A 27,957-nucleotide genomic window follows, 5' to 3' on the forward strand; every position below is an offset into this window, starting at 1 on the left:
TTGGTAAAAGCATGAAATAAAGCTTTTGTAATGCTGATGTCTCCTAAAAACCAAGGAGCCACCCGCTCGATCCTAAAGGAAAGGACAACTCTGTGGCTGTAATTAGAGCCACCTAAAAAGATCGCACCACTGCTCCATGTCCCACCTAGTGAGCTGGCCAGAGGGAGCTCGAGAGACGATGTCAGAAGAATAGAAATAAACAGAACTGGCTAAAAAAGAAGCTTTCTCAAGCCACCAGGGTTCTCCTCCTAAAAGAGTCTTTCTTCAGAGGTAGAACAGGAAACAGACACCAAAGGCCTAGTTTTAGGGTCAGTTAGGACTATACTCACGTCCTTCTGACTACTCACTCAGTTTATCGACAGCATTTAAAAACCAGTGGGCACACCTCTTCAAAATAACAAACAAAAAGGAATCCAGCAGTCTTCAAATTCCCTTCAGCGTAGTAGTAGTAGCATAAAACTGTGTATTTTTGGTTATTAAACAGTTAAAGTTCTTCTGCGACTACTCATTGAGGCGGAAATTAAAGAATGCAAAAAAACTATGTTTAAAAACTGCAATTCAAAAGCAGTAAAACTGGAAAACATGTCCATATCATTACTGAATACGTAATTAAATACTAAAAACTTATTAGCGAATATGATAAAAACACATAAGTTTGTGAACTTGCCAAGATCAACAAGAAAGAAAGATGATGAACTTTACAATGAGGAACAAGGGGAAGCTGGAGAGTCACTCAACTCTCGCACCCTCTCTTAGTACACAACAAGAGGCAGCAGACAGATGAAAAACCAATCAGCAGGTTGAGAATGGACAGCAAAGAACAAAATAGCGCTAATATTAGCAAAAAAAACGTACTGGGCATACAAGCCAGCTCATGACAGGTTAGTTCTTTATCTGCTTAGGGATCAAACTTGAAGTCCCGGTGCAAGATGCAAAGCTGCAATTACCGTAAAAGCACAAACAACACGGAGTAGCAGCAGCGAGTAGAGTACAACCGTGGAAGGACACGTAGGATTAAAAAAAAAAAAAAATCAAAGTGGTAGATCAAGTGAACAAAAAGCGTGCTAGGTTTGCTGCACCCATCCTAAAAATGATCTGCATGCAGCTTCTGAGCATAATAGGCAGGGTCTCTGGAAAGCAAGCAACAAGAACCAGGACTCCAGACACCTCATTCGAAGTTCAGAGCCAGGCAGGGGTGAGGAAGGAACTATCTAGGGGAAGGTGGGCATAGAGCAGCACTAGGTAGGAACTGATTTCTCTGACTATGATGGTGTAATTTTCCAGACAGAGAACAAGGAACAAATGACAAAACCAAGGATGATATTTTCACCAAAAATTTACTAGTCAAGAAGGCATGATACTGTTCTAGAAATGGATTTGGAAAACAGTGAAGTTATAGATGGCAAGTCTCTGAAGATAAGTTTGGGGGAGTGACCAACATCATCCCTGTCTGAATTAAATGCAGCACTGCATTCCCCCAAAAACAGCTCTCTAATTGTATTTTAGCGGAGAGTAAGCCAAGGCATTATCAACTTCACCTGATGCAAATGTGAAGCCCAGGGACTTGGATGCAAAGGAAGCAACTTTTAAAGACAAAGTGCTGCTAATCTCTCTTCTGTCCCCAAATCCACCTTTATTCTTCAAAGAACCTAAATTCCACAATATTTTTAACCCAATGTTTAAGATCAAAGCAAGTTATTAAAGCTACAAAACTGAACTAAAACACAATGAATACAAGTTCCAAATAAAGACCAAGTTTCAGTGAATTTAACACTTTAGTCTCACCACTGAACTTAGCTTACAACTAGTTCATTTTAGAAAGCGTCAACTCTTATAATTTCTAAAAAGAATTCTAGAAGGTGTCTTCTAAATCTGAACTGAACATCTTGGCCAACTATAACCAAATCCCCAGTGATGCAGGGCCACTTCAGTGGTTTATTATTAGAAACATTGAACTTAATAATTGGATACTACTGGAGAGCCATCTTTGTTACAATGCCACCTAGAAACTTACCCTCTTCCTCTCAATCACAATAAATTACAACACAGACTTCAATCTAATGTTCCTGATCAGCTAAAGTCTACTTACCAGAAACTACAAGTAAGCCTTGTACTCCATATCTAAAAGTCATGAAGAACATTTCATCAGGTTTATTTTAAATATTCATTAAGCTTAAATAGGCTCAAATGGTAAAAAGAAAAAAAAAAAAAAAAGGAAAAAAGCACGTTGGGAGTTATTCCCAAAAGCCTTTTCTCTGCGGTGTTTGAAATGTGCATGTGCATGCACACACATTCACCTACAATTCCTATTGTTTCCATATTTGTCACGTTTAACATGAAAAAGCAAATGCATTCTAATGAACGGAACAAAAAGTTAACAGTAAGAACAGAAAATGGGGGAAGTGAGAAGAACTGAAGTCTTCTGCAATTTTGTGATACAGAAGCTGAAACCACAGTCAAGAAGCTTCTTCTACCATCCCAGTACCTCTCATTGGTAAACCTCCACCTGAGGACATTAAGAGTGGGTAAGTGGTTGCACTATTTGCCCATTTGGGTAATCAAGTCTCGTCCCCAGAGCTATCAACTGCCAAATAAAAAATAATAATAATAAAACAAAACTGAAACTTCTTCTGACTTCACAAACTTTCCTTTTGATTCCTCAAGCTTTTGGTTCGGAATTGCCCAGCCTCCACCTTCAAAAAGCCTTGAGATGAGCAACATAAAGCCAAACTAAGCTGCCCAGCCTAATCTAAAAAAGATCTGCATCACGTCATCCTTAGACAAGTATGAAATTCAGTTCGCGACAGTATTTTTAGACGTCATCAGGATTTTAAACACCACAGAGAGAAGAGTTTTGTTCTTTCCTCCTCCCCATCTTCCAATATCACAGCTGAGTTAAAGCTTACTGCTTTCTTGAGAAAGCTGGTTATGGCTTCTCTGGATAAGAGGTCCTTTGGTGCAATTTTACTTGTTATGATGTTTAATAAGACGTAATTCCTACAAAAATAGGCTGCTGCTAACACAACTGGCTATTCATACTACCCCGCAGACTTAAATTGCGACTTACATACTTCCCAAGAATGTCATCTATGTTGTCAAATTTCACAAGACAAGACTAATTTCAAGTAAGAATTTTAATTCTGGGTTAAGATATCTATTCTTAGAAAAGCACTTTCTTCCAGTATCTCTCCTCTCATCCTTGTTTCCATCTCCTTACTTTTCACTGTGTGTATGCGTCCATATCTTGCTCCCCTAGTATTTTCTCTAATTTTCTTCTTTACACACATTTAACAACAGCTTGGTAGACTTACAGAAACTGACAGAAGGGGTCCAAAAGTGATGGCTGCTATTCCAAGGTAAGCCAAAACCATTCGTCCCCCTTACCATCAGTGTTTGAAAGGAAAAGGCTGCCTGAACACGCACAGCTGAGCAATTCCTTCAGCTGCCCATCACCTCGAATCCTTAGCCTCTGTGCAAGTCAGGGGAGGGAGGTGAATCAAACCACTGTCACATGGCTGCTGTGACTTTGCTGTCCTGGACACTTCAGGGACAAAGTCAGAGGGATCATGAGCAAGAAGGGTTTCGCTGTGTTGCAAACAGCACACAACATCACAAGCATTTACAACGCTGGCTGCCTCCCTGTCAGCCCCGAATAGGTGACACTGAGCCTGGTACTTTTCCCCACGGGGACCACCTCGCTGTCTGACACAGCACACGCACAGGCAGCTCAAAACCCACAGGGATTCTTTCAGTGTAACTACACCGGACACTTCCAGCACGCTAGGTATTTTTCAAGTCAGCTTTCACACTTCTGTAATTGGGGGAAATGTGCGCAGCAGCGAAGGAGGCTGGCACTGCACACCTTACAGAAGGCAAACACCAGTTTGGTAGAGAGTCACAGCTGCAAAGGCCACAGACTGTTAATTTTAACATTTCCTGGTCAAAGGCTTCCAGCCTCAGAGCTCCAGCAAGAGCCCAGTCCTTGAAGAATTACATGCAACCATCCAAAGCACCCATTGTAGCCATCAAGTCTTGGGATATATTCCCATGAAGCCCCAAACACTCTAGAGTGAGGGTGTACCGTTAGCACCAGACTAGTCTAAGCCCTTAAGTGAAAGAAATATTAAAGACTAGACTTAAAGACTAGAACAGATCTGATTCCTAATATTTAGCTGTTATACCCCATCAATGTCACACTTAGTGCTAATATAACAAATGTCAGGACTAAGAAAAACACTGAATAAGTAATAAACTTTACAAATGCGTGGAACCATGGCCATAGGTTTAAAATCCTCCTGCTTTTGCAGAAAATTAACTGTCCTTGACTCTGACCCAGAATAGCACGTAGGGTGGAAATCACACTGTTTCGACCAGTTGGTGTGCAGAAGTGAAACTGAAACTTGGTAATTTCTTGGTGAAACTCTCCTATGCACAACACGTATATTTAAATACACACATACATGTACAGAGATGTTCAAAGCTGATTTACAAAAACAGTTTCATGGTTTAGGTAAGCATTAAAAATAATTGACTAGCTCAGGGGTTATAAGCATGACAGCCATGAAATCAAAGCATCACCTTATCCCTATCAGTCTACATACTCCTCAAAAAAAAAAAAATCAAAAAAAAAAATTGCAAATTACACCCTGATTAAACGCACTTAGTAGGCAGGCAGGGGGAAAAAAGCACAGAATTCAAACTTTCTGCCACGCTGACTTTCCTGGCACAACACACACACAGCACAAACTAGGGCAACCACATCCAAGGAGGGAGAATTCACTTTAGCGCCAATAGGCAAAGAGTACTCATTACCACCATCTCCTTCAGTTTTTCCAGTGCACCCTCAAAATAAATGCTGCTGCAGCATTTGCAAAACGTGCCCACAACTTGCCTGGGCCAGGACTCCACACCCAAAGAAATATTAAGGTCTCAAGCGTCCACAAATTGGGGGTTGAGAGAGTGATTGCTAATTAACGCAAATAGAACCAGCTGGTGACAAAGGCTTCTTGAACCTCCTTTAAAATCAATGAAATAGAAAGCTGCTCACTGAATAATCACCTAATAAGCTAATTAGATAACCAATTAATTAACAGCTAACTAATAAAAACACAAGGGTTCCACTCTCTCACAGAAATCACAAATCCACACTAAGTCTGCAGGCAAGAAGCTCTGCTTATTTTTCATTCTGAGCCCAAGCCTTCCTCTCATTCCTTTAAACAACAACCAAGCTTCCACTTTTCTTTTAAAACACAGCAGTAAAAGAGAATATCAAGAATAATTTTGATGGATGCATCACTTATTGCACAGCTGAAAATCTGTGTTTGGTGTCCTTAATTTTTCCCAGCTCTGGAAGATCTTGGACACCACTCAACAGGTGTTTAATCACCAGGCCTGCCCCCTTCTTGCTGAACTTTCTTCCCTGGGCAATGAAATCATGATTCACACCACACTTTCCACAGTTATTAGCTCAAATACGTCATTATGAAGGACTGGGAGAGAAGTGGAAGACCCCCGTTTGGTCTCCTCTTCCAGAACTGAGCCAATTTTTAAATCTTTTTCAAGTACAAATCATGAGCAGGTATCCCTCCTAGCCCCAAGATGTAAGCACTGACTCTTGCAAGCTGTAACTGCTTCCTCTGAGGCAGTAAACAGCATCACACTCATCATTCTCAGAGCATGACCACCAGCACAGCCTGATGGAGGGCTCAGGCACCAGGATTGATTCAAGATCAGTGTCAGAAGTAAAACAGAAGAAAGCCACCAAGGCTGGTGTTGGCCCAGAGGGACAGTGGCAGCACAACTGCAGGTATTTAAGTACACTCCAGTACCAAGAATAAAGGTGCCTGTCCCATTCCAGAACTGCTTAATGCAGCAACAGCTGGCCTATAGGAGAAAAAAAAATGTGGTTTTACAGTGTCCAGGAAGACTGAGTTTAGGGCTCACCCATAATCTGTTTGCATGTAAGCTGCTGCTCTGCAAGGTGCATCAGGTGGCTAGCCTTCCCCTGCTAGTATCCTGACCTGGTTGCAGAAAGAGCAGATCACAGCACCCACACATCTCACCCACAGCATGAGTTGGCCTTAAATTTTGCAGCCAAGTTCCGAGACCGTATTTTGGATCCGTAAGTTCTTGATGAAGTTTTAAAGGACTTCATTTTTGTTGTGGTTGTTCTCTATTTGTTTTACTCCTCCAACCAAATGCCCGTACCCTGCTTCAAGAGGTTTGCCCTTCTGCAAGGGGGGAGGTATTTTCACATAGATGTGAGGCTTATCACAGGCAAGAATCCATGAGACACAATTACATACAGGTTCTGCAAAATAGCTTCACAAATATCTATTCTGTTTTTTCCTCTATTTTTATTGAAACTTTGTACAGAAGTTTTAAACATTTCCATACAATACTTTTAGACAGGACAAAATGCCATGGTAAAGGAATGTAAACTGCAAGAAACACAGTCTGAAGTATCCAAATACTCTCTAACAAGAGTTTTAGTTTGAAGACTAATGCAGTAGGCAAAATAATATGCATACAGTATACAAAGAACAGTATACACAGGGCCAGCAATGCTAACTATGAAAATTTGCATCAGATTTACTTCAAAGATTTATAGCAATATGATAATTCTATACACTAGACCAAAATTAATTTATCATACATCGTTTCTATGACAAAAAGCTTGTCATTATGGACAGTAGCAACTTACAAGTATAATTAAGCTGTATTAATCTCATTAACACTTCTAAAACTATATTCCTACTACAATAATTTTTTCAGTATATTGTCTTATAAGATCTTAATAGACCTTTAAATAACACTTTACCAAAAGAGAGACCTGGATCCATTATAGCGATCTTATCTACATGCCCATTTGGCTTATTTCAAAACAAAATAGAACCAAAAAAAAAAAAAAGAAAAAAAAAACAAGGGACAAGGAAAAAAGGCAGGTTTCAAATGCTATATGATATCATTTGGTTTTGGTCTGAAATGTATCTTAGTAGAATAGTTTAAAAAAAAGGCAGTTCATTAACTGGTATTTTATATAAAATCTGCAGAAAAATACAACAGCAACAAAAAATACTTCACAGATATTTAAAAAAAACATATCAGAGATACAAGGTAAAGCAGCATCACTTTGACACTGTGCTTCAAAAATAAGATGAATGAAGAGACTGCTCTAGTGATATTAGAAAATTTGCTTTCTTCTTGAAGAAGACTACTAACATTTTGCACAGCAACTATTTTTATAACCACCTCATTTAAAAACGTGTATTCATAGACACAGAGAATTGTCATATCATTACCATTTTTGCTCAAAGTGTCTGACTTTACACAGTGAAACTGATAATGCTAAGTGTCACCAGATGTCACTATACCATGAATTCAATATTAGAACAGAAGTGAAGCAAATGCCTTTGAACCAACACCATAAAAGAAATCATAGAAAGTGTTTTGTAAACAAAACAAACCACTTTGCAAAACAAGAGAGTTCAGAGATCTCACAGTGAAATCAGAAATCTAATTATATATGTTTACATTCTAGGACTACTCTTTACCTTAGGCCAATTAAAGCACATTAAACCATTTAATTATATACAAACATTTTCTTAAAAAAAATTTAAAACATTGCACACAAGTTTGCTTTTTAACATCACGTAACAAGGTTAGTTTTATTTTCAAAAACAATTACATTTAAGGGCACAGAACATACAGAATACCAAATTAACAGATGAGTATTTTTGCTTTGCTATACATGCTAAATCCAAAGATTTCCTCAAAAGAGTTGGAGCTTATCAACTCCAACTTCTTCCCCGTATCCTGTTCTCTGAAAGGGAGCATCTCCCAACGCCTCCTTTATCTCAGGATTTAAAAAAATATATATATAAAAAAAATAAAGCTGTATGTTTTAAAGTTGTAAGCATCTTCTGCTTTAAGTGTTCATGCAGAGATCCTTTGACGGCTCTGCCCACTTCACTGTAACCTTGTGGGAAATCCTTTCCACTACTCAGTTACAGTACTTTCATGACTTGCATCAGAAGTCTCATGCTGGCCCTTCTGGGATAAGGGTGAAAAGGGAAACACAGATTTGGAGAAGTAAAAAAATACAAAAGGGTATACTGAAGGCCATTTTAATTTCTTACAAAACTCTCACCATTTCCTTTCAGGTATTAGCAAAAGCTAACAGGAAAAACAAAAACAAAACAGTTAAAAAAAACCTTTGGCAGAGAATAGCTTCAAATCATTCATTTAAAAAAAAATTAAATAAGAATAGTCTCCCAGAACATACTATTAAGTGCTCAAGAAGCCTTCTTTTTTGACTTTTTTTTTTTTAATTTAAATAAAAGGCTTTAACAAATTTCTGGGAGAAGATTAAAATATCTTAACAGAAAAATAAGTTAAGGGGAATAACAACAAAAAAGGTGTCATTCCAAAACAACTTTTTCAAGACTGTCATTCTAAGTTCAAGGCAATAAATAAACCCCTCACTGCAGAGACAGAAGCCAAGTGTCCTCCTGGCTCTACCCCTGCACAGCTAGCCAGTCCCACCTCGGAGGAGGCCAGTCATTAAAATTTATGGAACCGATTGTCCATTGTGGGAGACACTCTGTGGTTTTACCAAACTGGAAAGTTGGTGCTTGAACCAAAACATATTAACTGGGGTTCTAGGTAGGTCATGACCAGAAAATTAGCAAAGGCATGTTTACGCTATAAAAAACCCTCAAGCAGCTTCTTACACTGTAGTCCATAACTCAAGGTGAGGTACTTGCTCACCAACAGTTTGCTTGAAGCCTTTTTTTATTATTATTATTTATTATTTTTTTTGGATAAAGGGTTTTCATTAGGTGGTTACATGCAGCGAAGAATATTAGCAAGTTTTACGACCTCTAAGACATACAAGCAGAACACAATTGAAGAGGCCGACGTTAGGCAGAGAGTAGCATAGAAACGTTTTCAACTAAGAGAAAAAAACACTGGAGAAACAATTTGCTTAAAAGCTTCTTCACAATAACAGTCTGAAAGGTGGGGGGATGCAAAGTAATACTTCTTAAAGATTCTGACTGCCTGCCAATTATCACTGTGATTAATTCAGCAACTTGTTAGTTTAGCAAAAAATGGAATATATTAACTGGAATGCAGAGTGTCTCAGATTCAACAGTCAAATGTTGCACTGCACATTTGGGGAGGATTGTGACTCCATATGAAGGTCAAAGAATCAATTTCATCATGGATCTGATTGTAGTTACACTGCCCAGGATACATGCATCTTATGCATTAACTATTTAAACAGAGCTCTGTTTAAAGAGCACATGGCCTGGGGGAAGAAATGAGGAAAAAAACAGGGAAAAGACATGAGAAGCAAACCACTATTCAGGTGGCAATAAAAGCCATGCCTTCAGCTTCATAACCACGTAAGGCACCCTGGAAAAATAAGCAAGGATGAAGCAACAGGGTCCCTGAGCTAACCTGGCTTCACTTCACAGGTTAGGTGGCAATGTATTTGTTAGTACTAGAGCCAAGAGGACTGGTCTGGAAAACCCAAGTACCAGCCACTGATGGAAAAATACGCCGAGTTGTTAAGGGACAGTGCCTGGCACCTGAGTCTCTTTCCCTGTGCCAAACCTGACATTCTAGATCCTAGGCTTTTCAAGGAGATATTACTGATCTGAGGCTTATCCTTACCCTCCAAATTTATCTTTCACTCCACTGTGATCAATAAAGTTTCATCCTAGGCTACTTTATCCTGAACAGAAGCAATTAATTATGTTTTGTATCTTACTTTACATATAATATCATCCTTCCCAGTTCCCTCCACTTATGAATTAAGATTCCATTAACATACCTCACATACTAGGGCTTCACCTAGTCCTATTAAAAAAAAATTTATTTTTTTTCCTGAATGAAGGCAGCCACACAAACTAAGAAAATGTGTCTTGTCACACTGGTATTAACGTTAAGACTCAGGTATGGTAACTCTCCTCCATATATTACAAGACAGCTCTGACACTTATTACTGTATTTCCAGTTATTCTACTTTCCAGTGGCAACAACTAAAAGTGGACAAAAGTTAGGCATCTCATCCTCCGATTAAAGGCTCAGAACTAATAGGATTCAACTGATTTCAAAACAAAAAAAAAATCCCCCACACAACTAGACATCGATCAGTTTATCTGAAAATATGCATTATATACATCATGCTACTATAAGCTCTTTCAACAGCCTGCAGCTTCTGGGACCACTCTAATGGAAAGCAAACTTTCTCTAGCAGTCAATGGCAAGATTAACTCAAATTTCATCTCTACAGAACTTCTTGAGTTTACATTAAGAAATTAGACTGTGCCAAGGAGACGTTTCTGGACCCTTAAATCTACACCGTTACACAGTCAGCATGGTCCCTTCGGCCGTCTTTGGCCTGGCCAGTTACTGCTCTCCCATACAATTCCCCAGAGAAGCTCAGGAGCAAAGACAGCTGCAGAAATTATTTTTGGAGGCAGTTCTGTGGGGTAAGGGAGCTCAAAGGTGTATGGCCACTTTGTCAGCAGGCCTTAGGGCCTGACACCCAGCCCTGACTTCATCCAGCCTGTGACTATGCACGTAACCAGGCCGTGGCCTGGCTAAGCGATGGCCACCAAGCTAAACACTGCTGGTTTCCAGTAAGGGTAAAAGCACCCAGGCTGGGGACAGGTCCTCCTGTTTTACTGAGGGGGCAGTGGCCAAAGCCCCCACTCTGCTGCCTTTTGGTCTGCTGGAGCCCATGGACCCGCCAGCACATGTACCCCACAGAACTGGAGGACTTCATCATCATCCTCTGGGAGGAGAGACCCTGACTGCCTCAACACCTACTAACCACCTGTGACTGCCCAGGAAAAGGCTCAGGTTTTGGGGTGTTTTGTTTTTTTTTTTTTTTGAGGAGTCCTCAAATGCCAGCACAGATGACTACTGCAGTCGCTCCTCATCTCCTGACAAAGAATGCCTCAGGACTCATTCCTTAAAAAAGGTCTGGGAGCAAAAGGAGAAGTAGGGTAAGGCATTAGGTAAAAGGACTCTAGAAAACAAGGACCACTTCCACCCCTTTCCCCAGCCTCCTCCTCCCTTCCCCCTTCTTTTTGTCCCTTTACAGACCCAGCAGTGGTAGGACTGCGGCATATTCCCTTTTAGACATACATCACAGAGGAAGATGGTTATTTTTTGGTGTGTTTACCAAACTGAAGACATGCAAGCTTCCCGTTTCTCTTTCTCCCATGTGGTAGAACCTATGTGGAGGCTTCTCTCTACAAAGAGGCTAACCCTAATTATGTCAATGACAATACAAGGCTAAAGGTTTGGGGACAGACAAGGTTGAATATATAATCTTTCAGCATACTACAAGTGTCCAATAAAGAGAATTCCTTCCCTCCTCCCCCCATTGAGGGTTTGTTATATCCAGGGTGTTTTTGTTTTCAGATATACCAATTTTTCAGTAATGAAATTAACAGTGAATTAAAAAGAAAAGACATTTCCTTGCAGGGAAAAATTACAGAAAGCTATTGACAGATATCACATTTTAAATACTACAAGATGAGAAAAAATATCATCCTGTTGTTGCCATAAGAAAACTGAGAAACTGAAATACCTAGAAGCAGTGAGCGAAATTCATATGTATTAAGTTGGCCAAGGTAACACAGTTACATTACAAAGAACAACTATACAATAATGTGTATCACAGCCTTACATTTAAAATCTTTCAACACAGCTTTAATCGTTTCAGATTTTACACGTAGGTAAACGATTACTTGTTGTTATCTTCACCTTCATGTTGACTGAACTCTAGAGCTGCCTGACTTCAAACACAGCCACCTGCCTGCCTTTGGTATATTTATACACGTATTTGTGGAAAAAGAAAAGGTTAATACTGCAAATGGGGAAAAGAAAAGAGAAGAAAAAAGACAAAGGGGAAAAGGGAAAGACACCACACAACACATTCTGCCTTCAGCAGAGATAGGACAACACGTCTCAAATGGTCTCTAAATAGGCTAAAGTTGAGTTGATTTTACAATTATAGCGTAAACAATGCCTGGGTTGCGGTTATGTTATTTGGAAAAAAAATAAAAAATCTCCAGAGACCTGTATCAACTTCTGTATGTTTAGCCATACCCTTAAAAGTTCACTATTCACTCACAAAGAGAAATAGACAAACATGAATATTCCAAGCGAACAGACACAGACCAGTCCAGTATTTAGTAATAGCTTAACTTTTGGAGTCTCTTCCAGCATTTGTAAACAAACAGTCTCTTCCTCAATCTCCCGAACAGCTCTCTTGTTCATGTTTTTACTTTTAAAGCCACAGAACCAATCTATGAATTTCAAATGTCTCTCTCTATCATCAGTTTCTTCCTCACGCTTTTTCTCACCCATCAAAGCTGCTTGTCCGTTCGAATAGCAATCCACTGGTGTCTCGACTTCAGAGTGACTTACAGAAATCACTGGGTTGCTGTCATCTCTGCAAGTGACCAGAAGATTGATATCCTCAGGCTTAATATTTTTAATGTTTTCTTCAGATTTGCCGTTTGGAATGATATGATTAGCGTTTTCATTGCACCTCAAGATGTTCTTTTCTTGCACTTTGTACAGCTCCCCCTTTGCAGTATGCTCTTTCACATTCCTGTTTCTCACGGCCCAGAAAGTGGTTGTCCGAACCTGTTCCTTTGTAGGTGGAGGTGTAAGCAGGCTTACTATAAAGGTCACAATCCCAGTGATCCAGAACAGGGCTGTAGCGACATACATGTAATGGATGTTTTTGATAAAGCTTGGCCTAGTATCCGGCTGGTTACACTCCGGAGCGCGATAGATAAACGCCAGTACCAACCGTATGGCTCCGAGGACAAACCCAGCCATTCCACCATAGAATGCCCCCTGTTCATTGCAACGCTTCCAAAATATACCCATAAGAAACAGAGCAGCCACCGGTGGGGTCAGATAGTCTGCTACCTCTTGAATATAAAGGTACATCTGACCGCCTTGCATTTCTACGATTATCGGGACCCAGGCAATGCTTATAACTACCATGAACGCCACAAAGACTCTTCCTACAATCATCAGTTCTCTAGACGTCGCGCTCTTCCGAATGAGTTTGTAGACATCAAGCGTGAATATGGTGCTGGCACTGTTGAATATAGAGTCCAAGTCACTCATCAGTGCAGCAATCATCACAGCCATCATCAGTCCCCGCAGACCAACTGGCACAAGTTTCATCACCAACCGTGGGTAGGCAATGTTAGAGCATCCAGCTCTGCTCCCGCAGACTTGAAAGCAGTGTTCTGGATTAATGCAGGCGATATCATCTGCAAACAGTATTCGTGAAATCATCCCTGGGACAACTATAATAAACATCGGCAGCAGCTTTAAGAAGCCTGCCATCAGAGTGGATCCTTTGGCATGAGCAATGTTTTTTGCAGCTAAAACTCTCTGAACTATGACTTGGTCAGCACACCAGTACCAGACAGAAGCTGGGGTCTGTCCCAACAGAAATCCAGGCCAGGGAATATCTTCGTCTGTTGGCTCACGCAACATTTTAAGAGCATCAGGCTTTGGGTCCACATTGCAGGAATCGGTAGTGGAAAGGTTGTAGGTTAACAAGATAGACGTGATATTTGGTGATGCTAACATGTACCTTCTTTTAACTTCTTCAAACCCACCAACCTCCAGAATACTTATGATCATAAGTGTGAGGGCACCAATAATCATAAGCAGAGCTTGAAGGGTGTCTGTGTAGATGACAGCCACAAGACCTCCAGTCACAGTCAACAGCGCAGTCATTCCAATAAGGAGGATTACTGACAAATAGAGGTTCCAACCTAGCGATTCTTGAATAAAAAGTGCCCCTGAATACAAGTCAACTGAAAGTTTGGTGAAGATATAAAGAATGAGAGACAACGCTGCAAAATAGATTTGAATTCTATGCCCTCCAAAACGCTTGGACAAGTATTCAGGCATGGTGTACACTCCTGACCGGATGTAGACGGGGACGAAGACCCATCCTAAAAGCTGCAAAAGCATTAAGGCGTTGAATTCCCATGCACCTACTGCAAATCCACTCGCCGCTCCAGATCCTGCGAGCCCAATGAAATGTTCACTTCCAATATTGCTCACAAACAAAGATGCACCGATAGCTACCCAGGTCATAGAACGCCCTGCCAAGAAGTAGCCACTTACGGTGCTTCGATTGTATTTCCACATGGCAAAAAAACCTATGCACATTACAAGCACGAAGTACAGAGCCACAATGGCAATGTCTGCTGTTTCCAAAGAAGCCCTCATTTTTGTAAACAAAATGACTTCGCACAGCTGACGTCCACTTCTCGCCCCCCAGCAAACGTCTCTTAAGCAACACGTGAACCAGTTAACATATATCAACACTGCGGATCAAATTCTTTGTCCCTTGGTTTGCTGTCCTGATGCTGGTGGTTGTGGTACATTTACTTTCTCCGCTTCTCAAATGGAAATTTGGAACTTAGCACGCACTTTTAATCCACATTCCACAAGAGCATCAGCCTTAACTCAGTTGATGTAGGAGAAATTCTTAGTTGCAGCTAAGTTTAGTGAGGCCTACTGTACCAACCCTGCAAGGCAGCAAAGACAAAAGACAAAGATTGAATTAGAGAAGAATTTCATGAAGTAATGAGAAAAAATTTGAAGTCTAGCAAAACAATCACTGAACACCACAGATTTTCCCCCTTATATTTCCTGCTGCATTTATGCAATCCATAACACACATACATTAAATACTTGTAAAACTAAGAAGTAATTCCTTTTATAAGTCAACTTTAACAAGTACCTTAAGAGGCGCGGCAATTCCAGACTATTAAGTGACCCAAATTCCCCAGAACAAGGCAAGAAACACAAATGCATTTTTATTATTTCATTACTTTACAGTCTCTCAAGTCTATTTCTCAAGCCACTAAAAAGGCCTTCCCCTTGCAGACAATCTTAGGAAAAAGAGAAAACACAAAGGAGCTTTACTCTGGCTAGTCATTTCCTGCATTCCTCTAGCACTTCACCCCACAAATCCTGATAGATCCTGATGTAACATGCATGCACTGGAGACACCAGCTGGCTGCTAGAACTAGGAAAGTGAGGACATAACGCTGTCAAAAAACAACATACATTTAAGATCCCCCGGAGAATCGAGGTTATTCTGCAGGATTTAAGCAAGTTTGCACCTGTCTGGGGTACAGATTATCACAACAGGGTTACATTTTATGCCAAAAGCTCTTCACGCATACCACACACACACACAGGGTGAAGAAAGTCCCATTCAGCCACATGACAAAAGCAAAACTATGCCTGACATCCAACTTCAGGGTATTTGTCTTCCACATGCCTTTTTATACCTGCACCCATGTGGTTTTGGGATCCTCTGGGAGCACTCTAGGCACCAGGAGGAAGAACCAGGTGGATTTTGGCAGCTTCCATTTGCTAGGATGCCAGGAAGTGCTGTTCCCAGCACCACTCCTTTGCACCCAAGCATGAAGAGGATCCCATTAACCTCAGGGGCAGAAAGTCTGGAAGGCAAGCATACCCTGTTGTTCTATTTCTGAGCCCCCCAGCCATACCCCATTCCACCAAAGCATGTCAGTGAACACAGGAACTCATTTAAACAACAAGGATTGCAGCACTCAAAGTGGAGGGAAGGGGATAATAAAAAGGTTTGCAGGCAGATAACCAAGACAGTGGGAAAGGATGAGGGGATTAAAGAGCTGCATTATGATTCCTGTCTCTCCCATGGAGAAAGGATGCTCATATCTCCTATTTCTACGTTGGAAAATATTTACCTATGCCCATCCAAAACCATTTAATGGGTTTACAAAGGGCTGAACATGAGGTTTTTCTGCTCCCATTACCTAATAGGCACAGCCTTGGTATTCAAGCTTATTCAGAACAGGGTCTGACCCCATTCCTCTTTCCCACATGTTAACAAAGGTAGGTACACAGATCACCAACTGCTGTTCTGACCATAATGTCTATCAGCCTTCTAAGTCCTACAAGCATCAGTTTTAGGTACTCCCCCTTCCATCTCATTTGCAGAATCACTGAAGCTCACATTTCCCCTTGAATTCATCTCTGATTAATACAAGCACCTAGATAACATACCAGTATATGGGTGGTTTCCTGTTCAGCACCCCTGTAGTATAGTCACTTGGTTAAAAATTTAAAAGTAAATAAAAACATTACACGTTCTCAAATAGACCGTAATAAGCTGTAGTTCAGGTTGAAAAACGTGTGCACACACCCCCTGCCTTACTTCATGCCTTACTGATGGCAGCAGAGGTGATGGCATAGGAATGCGCACTTCTCATTAAGGCAGATGCATTTTTAAAAAAGCTTACAGCAAACCACAGCTTCAGCCTTAAGGAGAAATTCACAATCATGTTACTTGTATGAGCTGGCTGTTTTTCAACAGTAGCTCAGAATCAGAACGAGATAATAAGGGTTCCCCACCACCACCATAAACCCACATGAGAATACAGATATTCATTCTGCGGGAGCTATAGCCAATAATGAGAGACTATGGAGACATGGCACAAAATGGACTGATTACAGTAGCGTGCTAAATTTATCGTGCTCATAAGCCTCAAGCCACAGATGTATTTTAAATTCTTCCATAGAAGAATTCGTATTTATCCCCACCCACAATTGCAGCAGAAGTTAAGTGGTCTACTCCACGGTTTAATTTAACCCAACATAAAATTCTAGACACTGCGGATGGTGTGGTGCCATCAGATGCAAGTGTTGCACGCTATTCTTGCTCTTAAGCACTTCCAGGTAACACTTCAATAGTGTTGCCTCTTTTGCTACATTTCCCTAAGTTTTCAAGTGCAACCACATTCTAACATTTATGCCAACAATGCAAGTATTTTAAGGGAAGTGGAAGAAGAGGTAACTGACACATGGTGGAAAAGAAGAAAAACTGCTACACAGAGAGTCAGAATAATGGGCAAGATAAAGAAATTGTAAGTAGTTACACTCTCCCTCTTCTACTGTCCTGCTCTTTTGCTGAAAAAATGTTGGACTTGAACTTTAGTTCACTTTCCAACATTTTCCCTGTAGGTTAATCAAAGACCTTGCAGAACTATGCTATACTGTGACATATATAAATCATGACAATGTTCAATGAAACTACATCTACCAGACAGAAGAGGTACCCAGCTCACGGTACGGCTATTACAGGCACATTCAATCCCTCCGAAAAATGCGTAAGTAGAAGATGCAGCTGCCCTTGAATAAGTTGTGACATTTCTCAATTAGGATACTTGCCAACTACTATGGGCTAGTCCTAACCAAAATAAACAATACGTGAAGTTTCTTGAGTATTTTCCACTGGAAGGTACAGCCAAATCATGCATTTTAAACAAGCAGTCTACAGAGGCTTTGTACCATCACCTTTGTAATCAACATCTGAAATCTGCAGGGTTCAGCTTGCTCTAGGAGGAAGGTGGAAAGTTTTCAGTAGCCGCTACAAATTTGCTGCACTGTCACTAAATTACTGCACTAAAGTAGCCTCTTGTACCAGTTTCTTATTAGACCTAATTCTAAAATAACCCTGGAACTTTTTTTTCATTACGAAAATGAGACTCGTCCCTCTGAACTTTCAGCAAGTTATGACCTCAAGTCTTGAGAAGGACTTTTGAGACGCCCCATGTGAGTTTAATCTCCAGTTATTAGAGCAGCATATATTGTGGCACTGACAGAAAAAAAAAAAAAAGACAGAAAGACAGCATTGCTGCCAAGGACTGTGAATTTTTTCCCTAGAGCTGTTTTCTGGCTGGATCATATCAAAGACGCAAAACAATGTTTTTCCCTCTTGTGTGAAGATAGAAGGCTACAACTCTGGTGAAACAATGCTCATGTCTCTCCAACAGGCAGCCCATGCTATAAGAGAAGAAAAGTCTCAATTCCCTCAAGAGATACTAGATAATGCGAAGCAGATTGAGGGTGGGATTTTTAGGAGAAATTCATATGATTGCTTTAAAGGAAAACTTTCTCCACAGTGCTTTTCTAATAAGATGGGCCTTTAAATATGCCAGAATCAAACTGCTCTAGCCCTGAAGCAACCATTTGGTTTGTGCTTAGTCTATTTCTCTTCTTTGCAGATGGGAAGTTTCCCAGTTTATTTCCCTTTCCTCTTGCAGCTAAAGAGATAGTCACAATGACCAAAGCTGTAAGGGTTAACCTGAGGATACAGACAGCCATGTATCACACAGAGTAGCCTCCACTCTCACTTGTTAGCAAATGAAGTATATACTTAACTTTGTTTATAGGCTACAGAGCAGTTTTGAGGGTCTTTTTTCAGAAATAGCATTTCTCCATTCTCACTTTTTCAACCAGGGGTATGGTAACTCATTCTAGCAGCATTTCACCCATTGCACAACTCACCTGCATAAGCAGAACGTACCCAGACTGCCAGGCTCAACACCTGATCTCTCCGCGATTTCACACCTTGAGCAGGCCTGTACAACATTCAACCCCTCGAGCGTGTTGTCTGTCCTTTTCAAACTGCAGGCTACCTGCTACAGAAACGCAAGTAAGTTCCTACCTGTTCAATGCTCCATAGTAAACACAAAGTTGTCTGAGGCAGCTTATCTCTCAGGAAAAAGAAAAAAAAAAAGAAAACCTCTATTCCATGTATTACATTTCAATACAGCACTCTAGAATACAAAAAAAAAGAAGGAGAACAAAATGTTCTTCATCAAAAATTGATATGTATCAGCTTATTCTTAATGTAGCCTTCTTAATGTATGCCCTTGAGAAAGCAGGGGCTGCTCAACACAACCCTAAATGTCCAGAAACTGAGTTTCAGGACTTGCCCTCAAAAATGACTGGGTCAGATGGGACAGGCAAGATCGCACCCGAGACAGACATAGGTACATCACAGGAAGAAGGCAAACCTCAGAGGCAGCAGTGGACCTGTAGCATCTAATAAACCAGTTAAAGCCTGCAACATCATTTCCAGCAGCTCAACATGCTGGAGTGGAGGAGTACAGCCTTACAGTTAACCAAAGCAGCTGCCTGGCTCAGCCTGTCTGCCACACAGTTCCAGTTCGGGGCTGCAGATCCTACGTTAACACTTCTGCCACCTTGCAGAACACAGGTGCCTCTGTAGCACCTGTGTAAATTGCTGCCACCATAAAAGCCTGATTTAAGGTGCAAAGTTCAAGTCAAGTCGGCCACTCAAAGGAGTTACTACAAACATGTAACGTGCTTTTATGGCTGGGGTCTCAGGAATCACTCCAATGCCGTTCTTCATCATTCTACAGCAGCATCAGAAGAAGCAGCTTACTCCATAATACATTCTTTTCTAAAGGACTGCTGAAGGAAACACGAGAGAAATAAGTAACTCACAGCACGCAGTTCAGCAGAAGAAACAGAGAAATGCATCTTCACAGAGGTGTGCTACACTTGCCCGTGAGGAAGGAAATGCTACTGTGGTCTCTTACAGAAGTTATAACTAGAGTATCGTGAGGTCAGATGAAGCTGAAGGCCAGTATGACTGACAGCATTAGCACAGTAGATCAAGGGTTTTTTTATTATTATTTAAAAATATAATATAAATATATATTACATATATGCATGTATATAATATTTATCTCCCAACCTCCTGTCCTCAAAGCATATAACTCTTTCGTTCCCCCACCAAGTCACAAATTAAGGGGAAAAAAAAATGAGCAGAAGAGGATGCAGCTTTACTGTAGTGCTTACGCAGCACTTCCAAGCACAGCAGAAGCTACAAGGCTACTAAAGAATGACAAAGCAAGAGGAAGATGGTTTATTTTCTGGAACCTACATCACTAGCAGTGCCTCAGCAAGCCACTTCATGCCACTGCCTGTGGCTTTCACATTCGGATGGCTTCTTTCCTCATAAATCCCCAGCACTGTGCCAGGAGTAACAGATTATTTGTTTGTACCGTTCTCAGAACTCCACACAGTTAAGGGGAGGAAGGCAAGGACAGAAGAAGGGAAGCAGAAATTTCCTTTTTATTAAAACAGAGGGCTACCAGAGAGAAAGACCATCTGCTCCATGCCTATCTAGGCATACCGTAATCTGCTAACTCTTGTCTAAAGGAAGACTAGTCCATCAGCTTAAGTCAAACTGACTACTAGTTCAATGAAAACACATAGGTAGGGACTTCCTCTTCTGCTTATCGGAGCAAAGAGCTGGCTGATGTTTACACAGGTAACAGATATTATCAGTTCCTGAGGAGAGTAGAAAGTACAGCTGCTCAGCACCGCTGAGGGACTGGACCATGCTTCTCTGGCACATTAGCAGAATCGTTCATGCCTTCACCAGAACTCCAGCAGATGGACACGAGGCTCAGATGCCCACAGCTGGGCTGTCACTATGAGCAGGCAGCTCCTTCCCTCAGCAAGGAAACCATGCTTTCCTTTGCAATTCCAGATAGACACATGACCTTCTTCCTCCTACACAGGAACTGGAAGCAAAAGAGGAAGGAGGGTACAGAGAACGCACGTGGTCAACAGTAACTAGGTAAAGAGCACAACAGGGGAAAGAGAGAAAGCAAGCCATTCTTACTGGGGTGGGAAGGGGTGCCTCCTCCAGGAGATGGCAAAAAAGAGAAGGTCCTGGCATCAGGCAGAATTTGCCATGCCAGGTAAGTTTGTAAAGATGTCAGCTGATATACTATGTTGGCAGCTGTGGAGGAACACTGAGCCTGAAAACTCAAATTCCTTCTTGTGGTGGCCTATTCGATGTTCAGAGGCACCAACATTTCCACTAGCAGGCACTACTTATCTGTGGATAAATCAGTTTAACGAAGTAGTTAGTGATTAAGACCAAAACAAGAGAATAGATGCAAGTATTTAACTTTCACAGAGGACTTGGGACCACATAATCAGGGGAGTAGGCCAGATGTTACCATCCTGTAAGAAGCACACCATCAGAAAGCAAATGCATCTCTCTACCACTGCTCAAGATGATCATTGTCTTTAGCTGAAAGGCACAAAGATGCAACTAGTTGGAGGTTACTACCAGCACTCACCAGTAACTAAAATAATTGACATAATTCAGATAGAAAAATGTGTTGGTTCACCCCATCTGAAAAGGATTTTGACTAGGAGCGTAGGGACTTCAGAACCTACTTGAAGAAAGAGAAACGAACACTGAAGTGAGAGTCACCATGCAACTGGGCAGAAGAGGAAGCAATTCTTCCCAGAATTTCCCAGACTAAAGAGAAACACACAAAACACACCCTCATTAAGCTTATTCAGGACTTTGCCATATTCCTATCACATTTATGGCTGCCCACCATCTTTCCAACAACATGAAACATCACAAGTTTAATTGATAGGTGAGACCGAAGTTTTTTTGGGCATATATAATCCTAGAATTCAAGTTTGAGGCCTTCCACCAAGCTTCTTAGTCTGCTGATGGTCTTGCCAGATTCCTGATCCTTCCAAGGCATTTCGAGACACCAAAATGAGGCATAAGTGAAATTATCTTGATTAAAGAACAACTAGTACTATTCTTTGTAATTATCTACAGTGAAAGCTACCCAATTTCTTTTAAAAGAGTGTCAATGCAAGAGCTTTATTGAACACATTCCCCCCCTCCATCCATGCTCTGCATGTACCTCTGCTTTTACTTATTATTCCTTAAACGTTTGTGTAACTGAAGTACAAAAACAGGACAAAGCAGGACAAAATGATTAAAAAAAGGCAAGAAATAGCAGAACAGCAGTTCATGTGTAGTTCCTCCCATTCACATTTCCAGGGTTGATGACACTCTATGCCATCTGCTGCCCCGTGCTTGTTTCTGTTCCCTCTCTGCAGCAGGAGCTTACATTTCTGTAGTCTCTCATTTCCAGTGCCAGTATTTGAGCTGGTGTTCCCACGGCACAGGTCCTTAGCTTGCAAAAAACCTTGCTCTGCTTTCTGAATTTAAATTTCTCTTTTTTTTTTTTTTCTGTCCCACTTCTACACGACTAGGTGTATTTCACCCGTCTGTCCTCCCCCTCCTTGAATCCCCCCCCCCCTTTCACCTCATTCTTGCCTCTTCTGCAGGATGCACACCAGAGCCAGCCCTGCTGGTCCAGCAGGTAGGCAGCTTGGAAGGGAATAACCTGGTGGTTCTTTATGCTCTCAGTTAAACAGCACAGAGGCTGATACAAGCAGCACTATCAGACAACTGTTTGCACATAATCAACATTTACACTACGAGAGATTTGTCACAGAGGAGCTCTGAGCAGCTGTGGCTCAAAAAATTGACAGCCTGCTCTGGTTGGAGTCTGACAAAAATAAGACAAGTGACTTGATCGATAGACAACAACCCCCAAAGCAAGTTTCTGGTAGAAACCACCAGCATTACGGCTCTAGAGCATGGGACTTTGAGAAATGAGATCCTGAAAGAATTGGTAAGACAGAAAGAACTTTCATTGTTACAAAACATAGAGAAGAAAGCAAGTGCATAAATACATTCAGACTTGAGCTAATTTAGCAGGTAAGTCTAACTGACGTAATGGACACCTTTAAGAGTCACTCAAGGGTTTTTACAACAAGAGCAATGGCATGATTTTATCAACACAACAGGTTCTCCTTCATTCATTTTACAAGCGTCTCCCTGATCACATGCGCTGTGTGTACATATATCCATATACAGACACAGGGAGCAAACGAAAAGATACAGAGCCAAAAGAGAACAGCACAGCTTGGACAGGTAGCAGGGGCAAAGAGGGGAGCTCTTATCTGAAAGTTTAAGCCGCCGTTTCTGCCTGCTGAAGAGCAGCTAGCCAAATCCCACCAAAGTCTGTCTGTCCCAGCATGGGCACAAGGTCCTGCCCACCGTCCTGCCTCAACACTCAGGCTCATGGCTTGAAAGCTTCAGGAACAAGAGGTGCAGAGTTAAACCTGGGCATCCCAGTACACACATTCATCAGCTGAAGAAGGCTGTTTAAACCAAGAGGCTTTTGGCTATCTCATTCCTGCCATCAGCTTAGTACTCGCTTTGGACAACTTTGCCAAATTCATCTCGCTAACAACTATCTGCTATAAAAAGGTTTAAACTACGTCGTAGAAGAGAATAATCCTCTACCTCCCCCATATCCAAGCCAGGCACATATCCCACACTTGGCAGAAACTTAAAAGACAGGCTATTCTTGGGTCTTCAGATAGAAAAACGGCAAACATCAGCCAAGAGGGTATCATTCCCCCAACAGGTCAACTCCAGCAATTCTGACAGAAACGCTAAGGGCAGGAAACAAAAGGCTGACTACTACAGGACAGTCAACTGCAGACCCTGTGGCTTTCCAATCCTCTTTTGGTTCCAGCTATTTGGCCTTCTTTCCAGCACCTCCCCCAGTACACAAGACCTTCCCAACCAAGTGCAGGAAGGGGAGGAAGAGTGTGCAGGAAAAACTGCACTTGTAATTCAGCTGCAAGAACAGGTAGGCTCACCAAAGAGGCAAGAAAATAAAAACAGTACCTGCCTGCTTACTGCCCTCTGCGCTTCCCCCACCCTCCTCCTAGCAGAAATCAAAAGCCCAATTGCTGCTGCTGCCTACGCAGCAATTAAGTGTAATAGTCAAGATGTCAAGCAACACTACTGCCCATTACTTTGGCTTTCTCAAAATAGCTGAACGATCTCCAAGGCAGCTAGGGCATTTCTGAAATGAGGCAACCTGCTCAGAAGGCAACAAAGAGGTGCTGAATACCAGCCACGCCGTGTGAACCTGCTAGCCAGACTGAGAGCCCAGATTTACCATCGTGTTGCAGCGGGGCACAGAGGGTCCCCCAGCCCAGGGCTTTGCTGAAACAAGGTGCTCAGACTATGGTACATACTGTGGATTCCTCCTGTGCTGCGGGTGAAGACCATGCTGCTTGTAAAGTCTCAACACGCTTTCTCGCTCTCAGTGAAATACTCTTCTATAAGGGGAGTCTTCAAGCTGCCCAGACACTTCAGCTGCAGTTGCAGCGCTGTCTGGCTGAGGACAGGCACCCAAACTCCATGAGCCACGCAGCAGTGAGAGCAGTGTGGGGGTCCCTGGTGGCCAGGGATTGAAGCAGGGCGCCTCGCATTGCCGCCTGGCTATCAGGCTGCTCAACAGCAGAGCACGAGGAAGCCATTTCCAGCTCTTCCTTCCCTTTCCCTTCCTTCCTTCCTTCCTTCCCCAGGCTCCCAGGGGAGTTTCAGCAGGATCAGGAGGGCAGCAAGAGGAAGCCTGCCTGGAAAACAACCCGTTCCCCAAAGGGAGAGCTCCTGCAAATTTGCTAGCAGGTCACTGCCCCTTCCTGCTGGCGGTCCCGTCCTGCCAGAACCTCCCCGCCGAAAGCTGCTCTCCTGGGAGAAAGTTGGAAATAATTAGAAAATCATCTCTGGCTACGGAGAGTGAAGTTTGGAGCATGAACAGCTATGTCCTCACTTCGTATCTCTACCCTCCCCACAACTGCAGTCTTTGACTTCAGCTCTGGAAGGTTGGCAGTGTGTCTTTACACACGTCTGTGTGCTGCTGATAACCGGCAACAAGCCTGCCATCAACCTCTCCAAGCTCCTCATGCTATTTGTCACTGGCATTTTGAATGTAAAGAGCCACAGACATAGGCAAAATTCATTATTTCCACCATAAGTTACACTTATTTCACTTCACTGGCCTCACATCCTTCTTTTTCCAATAGCATCTCCTCCTCGTACTCAAACACACAGCAATACAACCCAAGCCTCCCCCTGCAGCTGCTTCTCCAAGACAGTGAAGCCACAAAGAAATGCTGTGGGGTTTTGCTCTGTTTAAGGTATTTGTTTTGGGGGGCACTTTTAGGGATTTTTATTTAGGTTTTTCTAGGGAGTCAAACTAGGGTCCTTGCTGACTGAGAACTCTGTGCACAATCAATCTGCAAATAAGATTTTTACTACAAGTCAAATACCTGATCATACACTACCTACACAACAGGGCAGAGAATGGTTGATAAAGTCACCATATCTTTTGAGATAAGTACATGCAGGCAACCAGTGATAAAGTTTGAGAAGTTTAAGTTTTTCCCCTTGCCCCCCACACTGGGAAATGCATTTTTTAAGGCAACAAAAGGAAAGCTGAAGAGACTGAGGAAATCTACCAAGTGGACACAGGAGCATCAGGTGGGACTGCAGGGTCACAATGTCCTAGCAGAGGGCCCTGCAACCACACTGAGGCTAGCTGGATACGGAAGAGCTTCGCTGCTGCTCAACAGACTCTGCCAGTCCCAGCAGAAGGCACGTGCAAGAGAAGAATGACTTGAACCCACCTCAGACACAGGTAGTACTAGAGAGCAAGGGGGTTTAAAGCAACAAAAATGATCTGGGGGGAGAGTTTATTCTGCCTAGATCTACGAAAATGCCAAGGCAACTATTAAAAACAATTGTGGGCGGGGGAAATCCCATAGAATCACGATGTTTGCCTCCGAAGAAAGAGCTGTGAAAGCCTACCAGACTGCAGCTCTGCGAAGGTTTGCGCTCAAGCTGCTAGGGAGCCCGCAGGAGTTAACAACAGTGCTAAAAGCGTAAGAAAGACAGGCTGCAGGGGCTTATTTTTTTTTGCAGGGCAGGGGAGCTGTCAGATGAGGAAGAATACCGCAGACACCAAGAGAAGAGCCAGCACTCGCTCCAGCCTCAGACTGAAGGAGGTATTAGAGCTTGCAGCCACAGCACAGAGGGACCGGCGTGGTGAGCATCTGCCTGGGGTCACTGTATCGGAGAGCACTAGCGTTAAGAAGCCACGTAATTTATTCAGGACTGCATATGAAAACTCCAGCTTCCACAGGAAAGAAGTATGTAGTCACTGTGTAATTTCACACTGAATTCAGGTCTCTGTATTTTGACTAATTAAAGTTAGCATTATGCTTCAGGTTGTGCGTTGTTACAGGATCATTAGGATCATTTGTCAGGATGCAGCAACACTGCGTAGCATAGAACCAGTACAGAAATTTTCTTCAAGTGTTTTCACTGCTCAGAAATGGCAACAGTAGTAAGATACTTCAAAAAAAAAAAAAAAAAAAGAGCATCTAGAGATTAACTCCCTTGACTTTAGAACTATGACAAAGGCAGGTTAGAAACAGCAGTATTCCTGAACCAAAACTCGGTGCATTACCACCACCACAAAGGACACTTTAAGATACATCTACTACTAGGAAAGAGCGTACTAGAGAGTCAAAGACAAAAAGGTTGCAGATGTTAAATCCTGAGTGCATCAATGGCTCCTTAGAAGCATTTTGCAACTAAAAGCTTATCCCTGCATCTCAGTGCTCAAACACTTGGAGTCAAAGATGCTTTTCACCAGCACAGCACTCTATGGCATTCTTTCAGAGCAGTCAGTTTATTGGTGTCTCAGTATGTGAGATTTGCTATGCCTTCTGCCCTGTTCTGCATTTAGAGGCTCTGCACAGAGCAGTGCATCTCCCACACGAGCAGCATATATACAGAAAGCATCTCATCACCTTACCTACGGCTTACACGTGGACTGGGGGGACGGGGATGGAAGTCACCCTGTGACACAAGCCCAGCAAGAGAAGCATGTTTTGTCAGGCTGAATGCTGCTCCATGAGGTGGTGCAGCGATGCCACCAGATTTGCTCCAGTTGCCGTATTTCTCCACTAGGGGACTCACCTGAGAAGTCTACTACAGCTTCTGCAGTTAAGCCAAGTTGAAAAAAAAAAAAAAAGCCAACCCTGACATGTGGATGCTACATGTAAAATGAATGGAAATGTACTAGTATATGTAGCACATGTAAAGCATGAAGACGTGCTCCCGTAACTACGGAAGAAACAGAGCAACGCTATTTAGCTTCCTGATATGCTACTGCGGAGAGAGGTGATCCTGTAAACAAAGGTTAAAGGCAGCAGCGAGCGTGTCCACACCGGGCGAGATCAGAAGGGCTGCAGACTAGCAGAAGGGCTGCTACATTCCCACCCCAGCACCGCACATGAAGCGGGAAGGTGGCAGATAAACAAAAGGCTGCGGAAGGACTGGCGAAGGACCAGCACCAGCTACTGTTTTCCCAGGAAAAAAAAAAAAAAAAAAAAAGAGAGGGTCCTACCTAGATGGAGATGCTTCTGTGTTATTAATATTTACGTTCAGGTCCACTCGCACACCCCTGGCCCAGCACCGCGTCACCCCGGGCTTATCGCCGTGCCGCCACCGGTAGCCCTTCGGAGGGGCGATACGGCCGGCCCTATCAGCGGGGCTCAACTGGTGTTACCAACGGAAAATAAGCGCGTTAAATGAACTAACTACACTATATAGACGTATATATTTTAAAAAATGATGCCTTGAGGCTTCCGAGGGCCGGAGGGGCGCGGGGCTGGCAGCCTCCTGCCCGCAGCAAGGGGATGCCCGCAGTGTTGCCTCTGCTGAGGCGAGGCCAGGAGGCTGGGGAGGCCACCAGATGGGCACCCTACAGCACCCTATAGCACCCCACAGCACCCCAAGGGGGGGACTGAGGGGTGGTCATAGGGTCAATGGGGCTGGGGAGGGGTATGGGGGAGGTATAGGGGGTTAGGACCCTGGTGCTCGGGCTTGAGACCTGCGGGGGCTGTGCTGCTAGGTGCACGGCTACTAAGTCTTTTTGGGGGGAAAAATATGAGAAAAAATGAAAGATAAAAAAGGGGGAGAGAGGGCAGGGAGAGGCGCACGCGGGGGGCTGAAGCAGGCTGCGCAGCTCGGCTCCAAAATACTGGGGGTGGGGGGGAGGAAAATGAAGGGCCAAGGGGGTGCCCCCAGGGGGGCAGGGGCCGGGGCAGGGCGCTGAGGGGGGGTCCGCGAGGCGCCGTCCCTCCCGCCGCCCCCCCGCCACTCACCCGTTGCATGGCTTTCAGGATCAAAGCCAGTTCATAGCGGGGCATCGCAGGGCTCGGCGGCGGCGCGAGGAGGAGGAGGAAGAGGATGAAGAGGAGGAGCGGGGATGCGGAGGGGGAGCGGGGAGGAAGAGGGGCGGCGGTGCGCGGAGA

The 27,957-nt window shown here is 42.9% G+C and overlaps 2 protein-coding genes across 6 annotated transcripts in view; both read right to left on the reverse strand.

Annotated features, from left to right (window-relative positions):
* MRPS6 (mitochondrial ribosomal protein S6) overlaps positions 1 to 27,939 on the reverse strand; it is a 46,034-nt gene extending 18,095 nt beyond the window's left edge. Inside the window, exons 1-2 of one of the 3 annotated variants that reach the window (XM_068688691.1) lie at positions 27,808 to 27,939; positions 18,428 to 18,542 (exon numbers count right to left, since the gene is read on the reverse strand). In XM_068688691.1, the coding sequence (XP_068544792.1) occupies positions 18,428 to 18,542; positions 27,808 to 27,852 (160 nt within the window). In that variant the 5' untranslated portion in view covers positions 27,853 to 27,939. Of the gene's footprint in view, positions 1 to 18,408; positions 18,543 to 27,807 lie in introns of those variants that run through there. The other 2 variants (XM_068688700.1, XM_068688705.1) reach the window with 2 other exon arrangements.
* Positions 6,337 to 27,947, reverse strand: SLC5A3 (solute carrier family 5 member 3). 3 transcript variants are annotated; one of them, XM_068688660.1, is made up of 2 exons: positions 27,808 to 27,947; positions 6,337 to 14,594 (listed from the first exon to the last, which is right to left on the reverse strand). In XM_068688660.1, the coding sequence occupies exon 2, from the start codon at positions 14,290 to 14,292 to the stop codon at positions 12,151 to 12,153; it is 2,142 nt and encodes a 713-aa protein (XP_068544761.1). In that variant the 5' UTR covers positions 14,293 to 14,594; positions 27,808 to 27,947; the 3' UTR covers positions 6,337 to 12,150. The 3 variants fall into 3 exon arrangements, with proteins under 3 accessions (XP_068544761.1, XP_068544782.1, XP_068544771.1); XM_068688681.1 differs by lacking the exon at positions 27,808 to 27,947 and adding an exon at positions 18,428 to 18,534; XM_068688670.1 differs by lacking the exon at positions 27,808 to 27,947 and adding an exon at positions 18,409 to 18,531.
* Positions 27,948 to 27,957: the final 10 nt, after the last annotated feature.

Source organism: Anas acuta, chromosome 1 (assembly GCF_963932015.1).
Source record: "Anas acuta chromosome 1, bAnaAcu1.1, whole genome shotgun sequence".
In the NCBI taxonomy this organism is placed as follows: domain Eukaryota; kingdom Metazoa; phylum Chordata; class Aves; order Anseriformes; family Anatidae; genus Anas; species Anas acuta.

Excerpts from the sequence above, each read along its gene's own strand:
- SLC5A3 (XM_068688660.1), bottom strand. The coding sequence starts at position 14,292 with ATGAGGGCTTCTTTGGAAACAGCAGACATTGCCATTGTGGCTCTGTAC.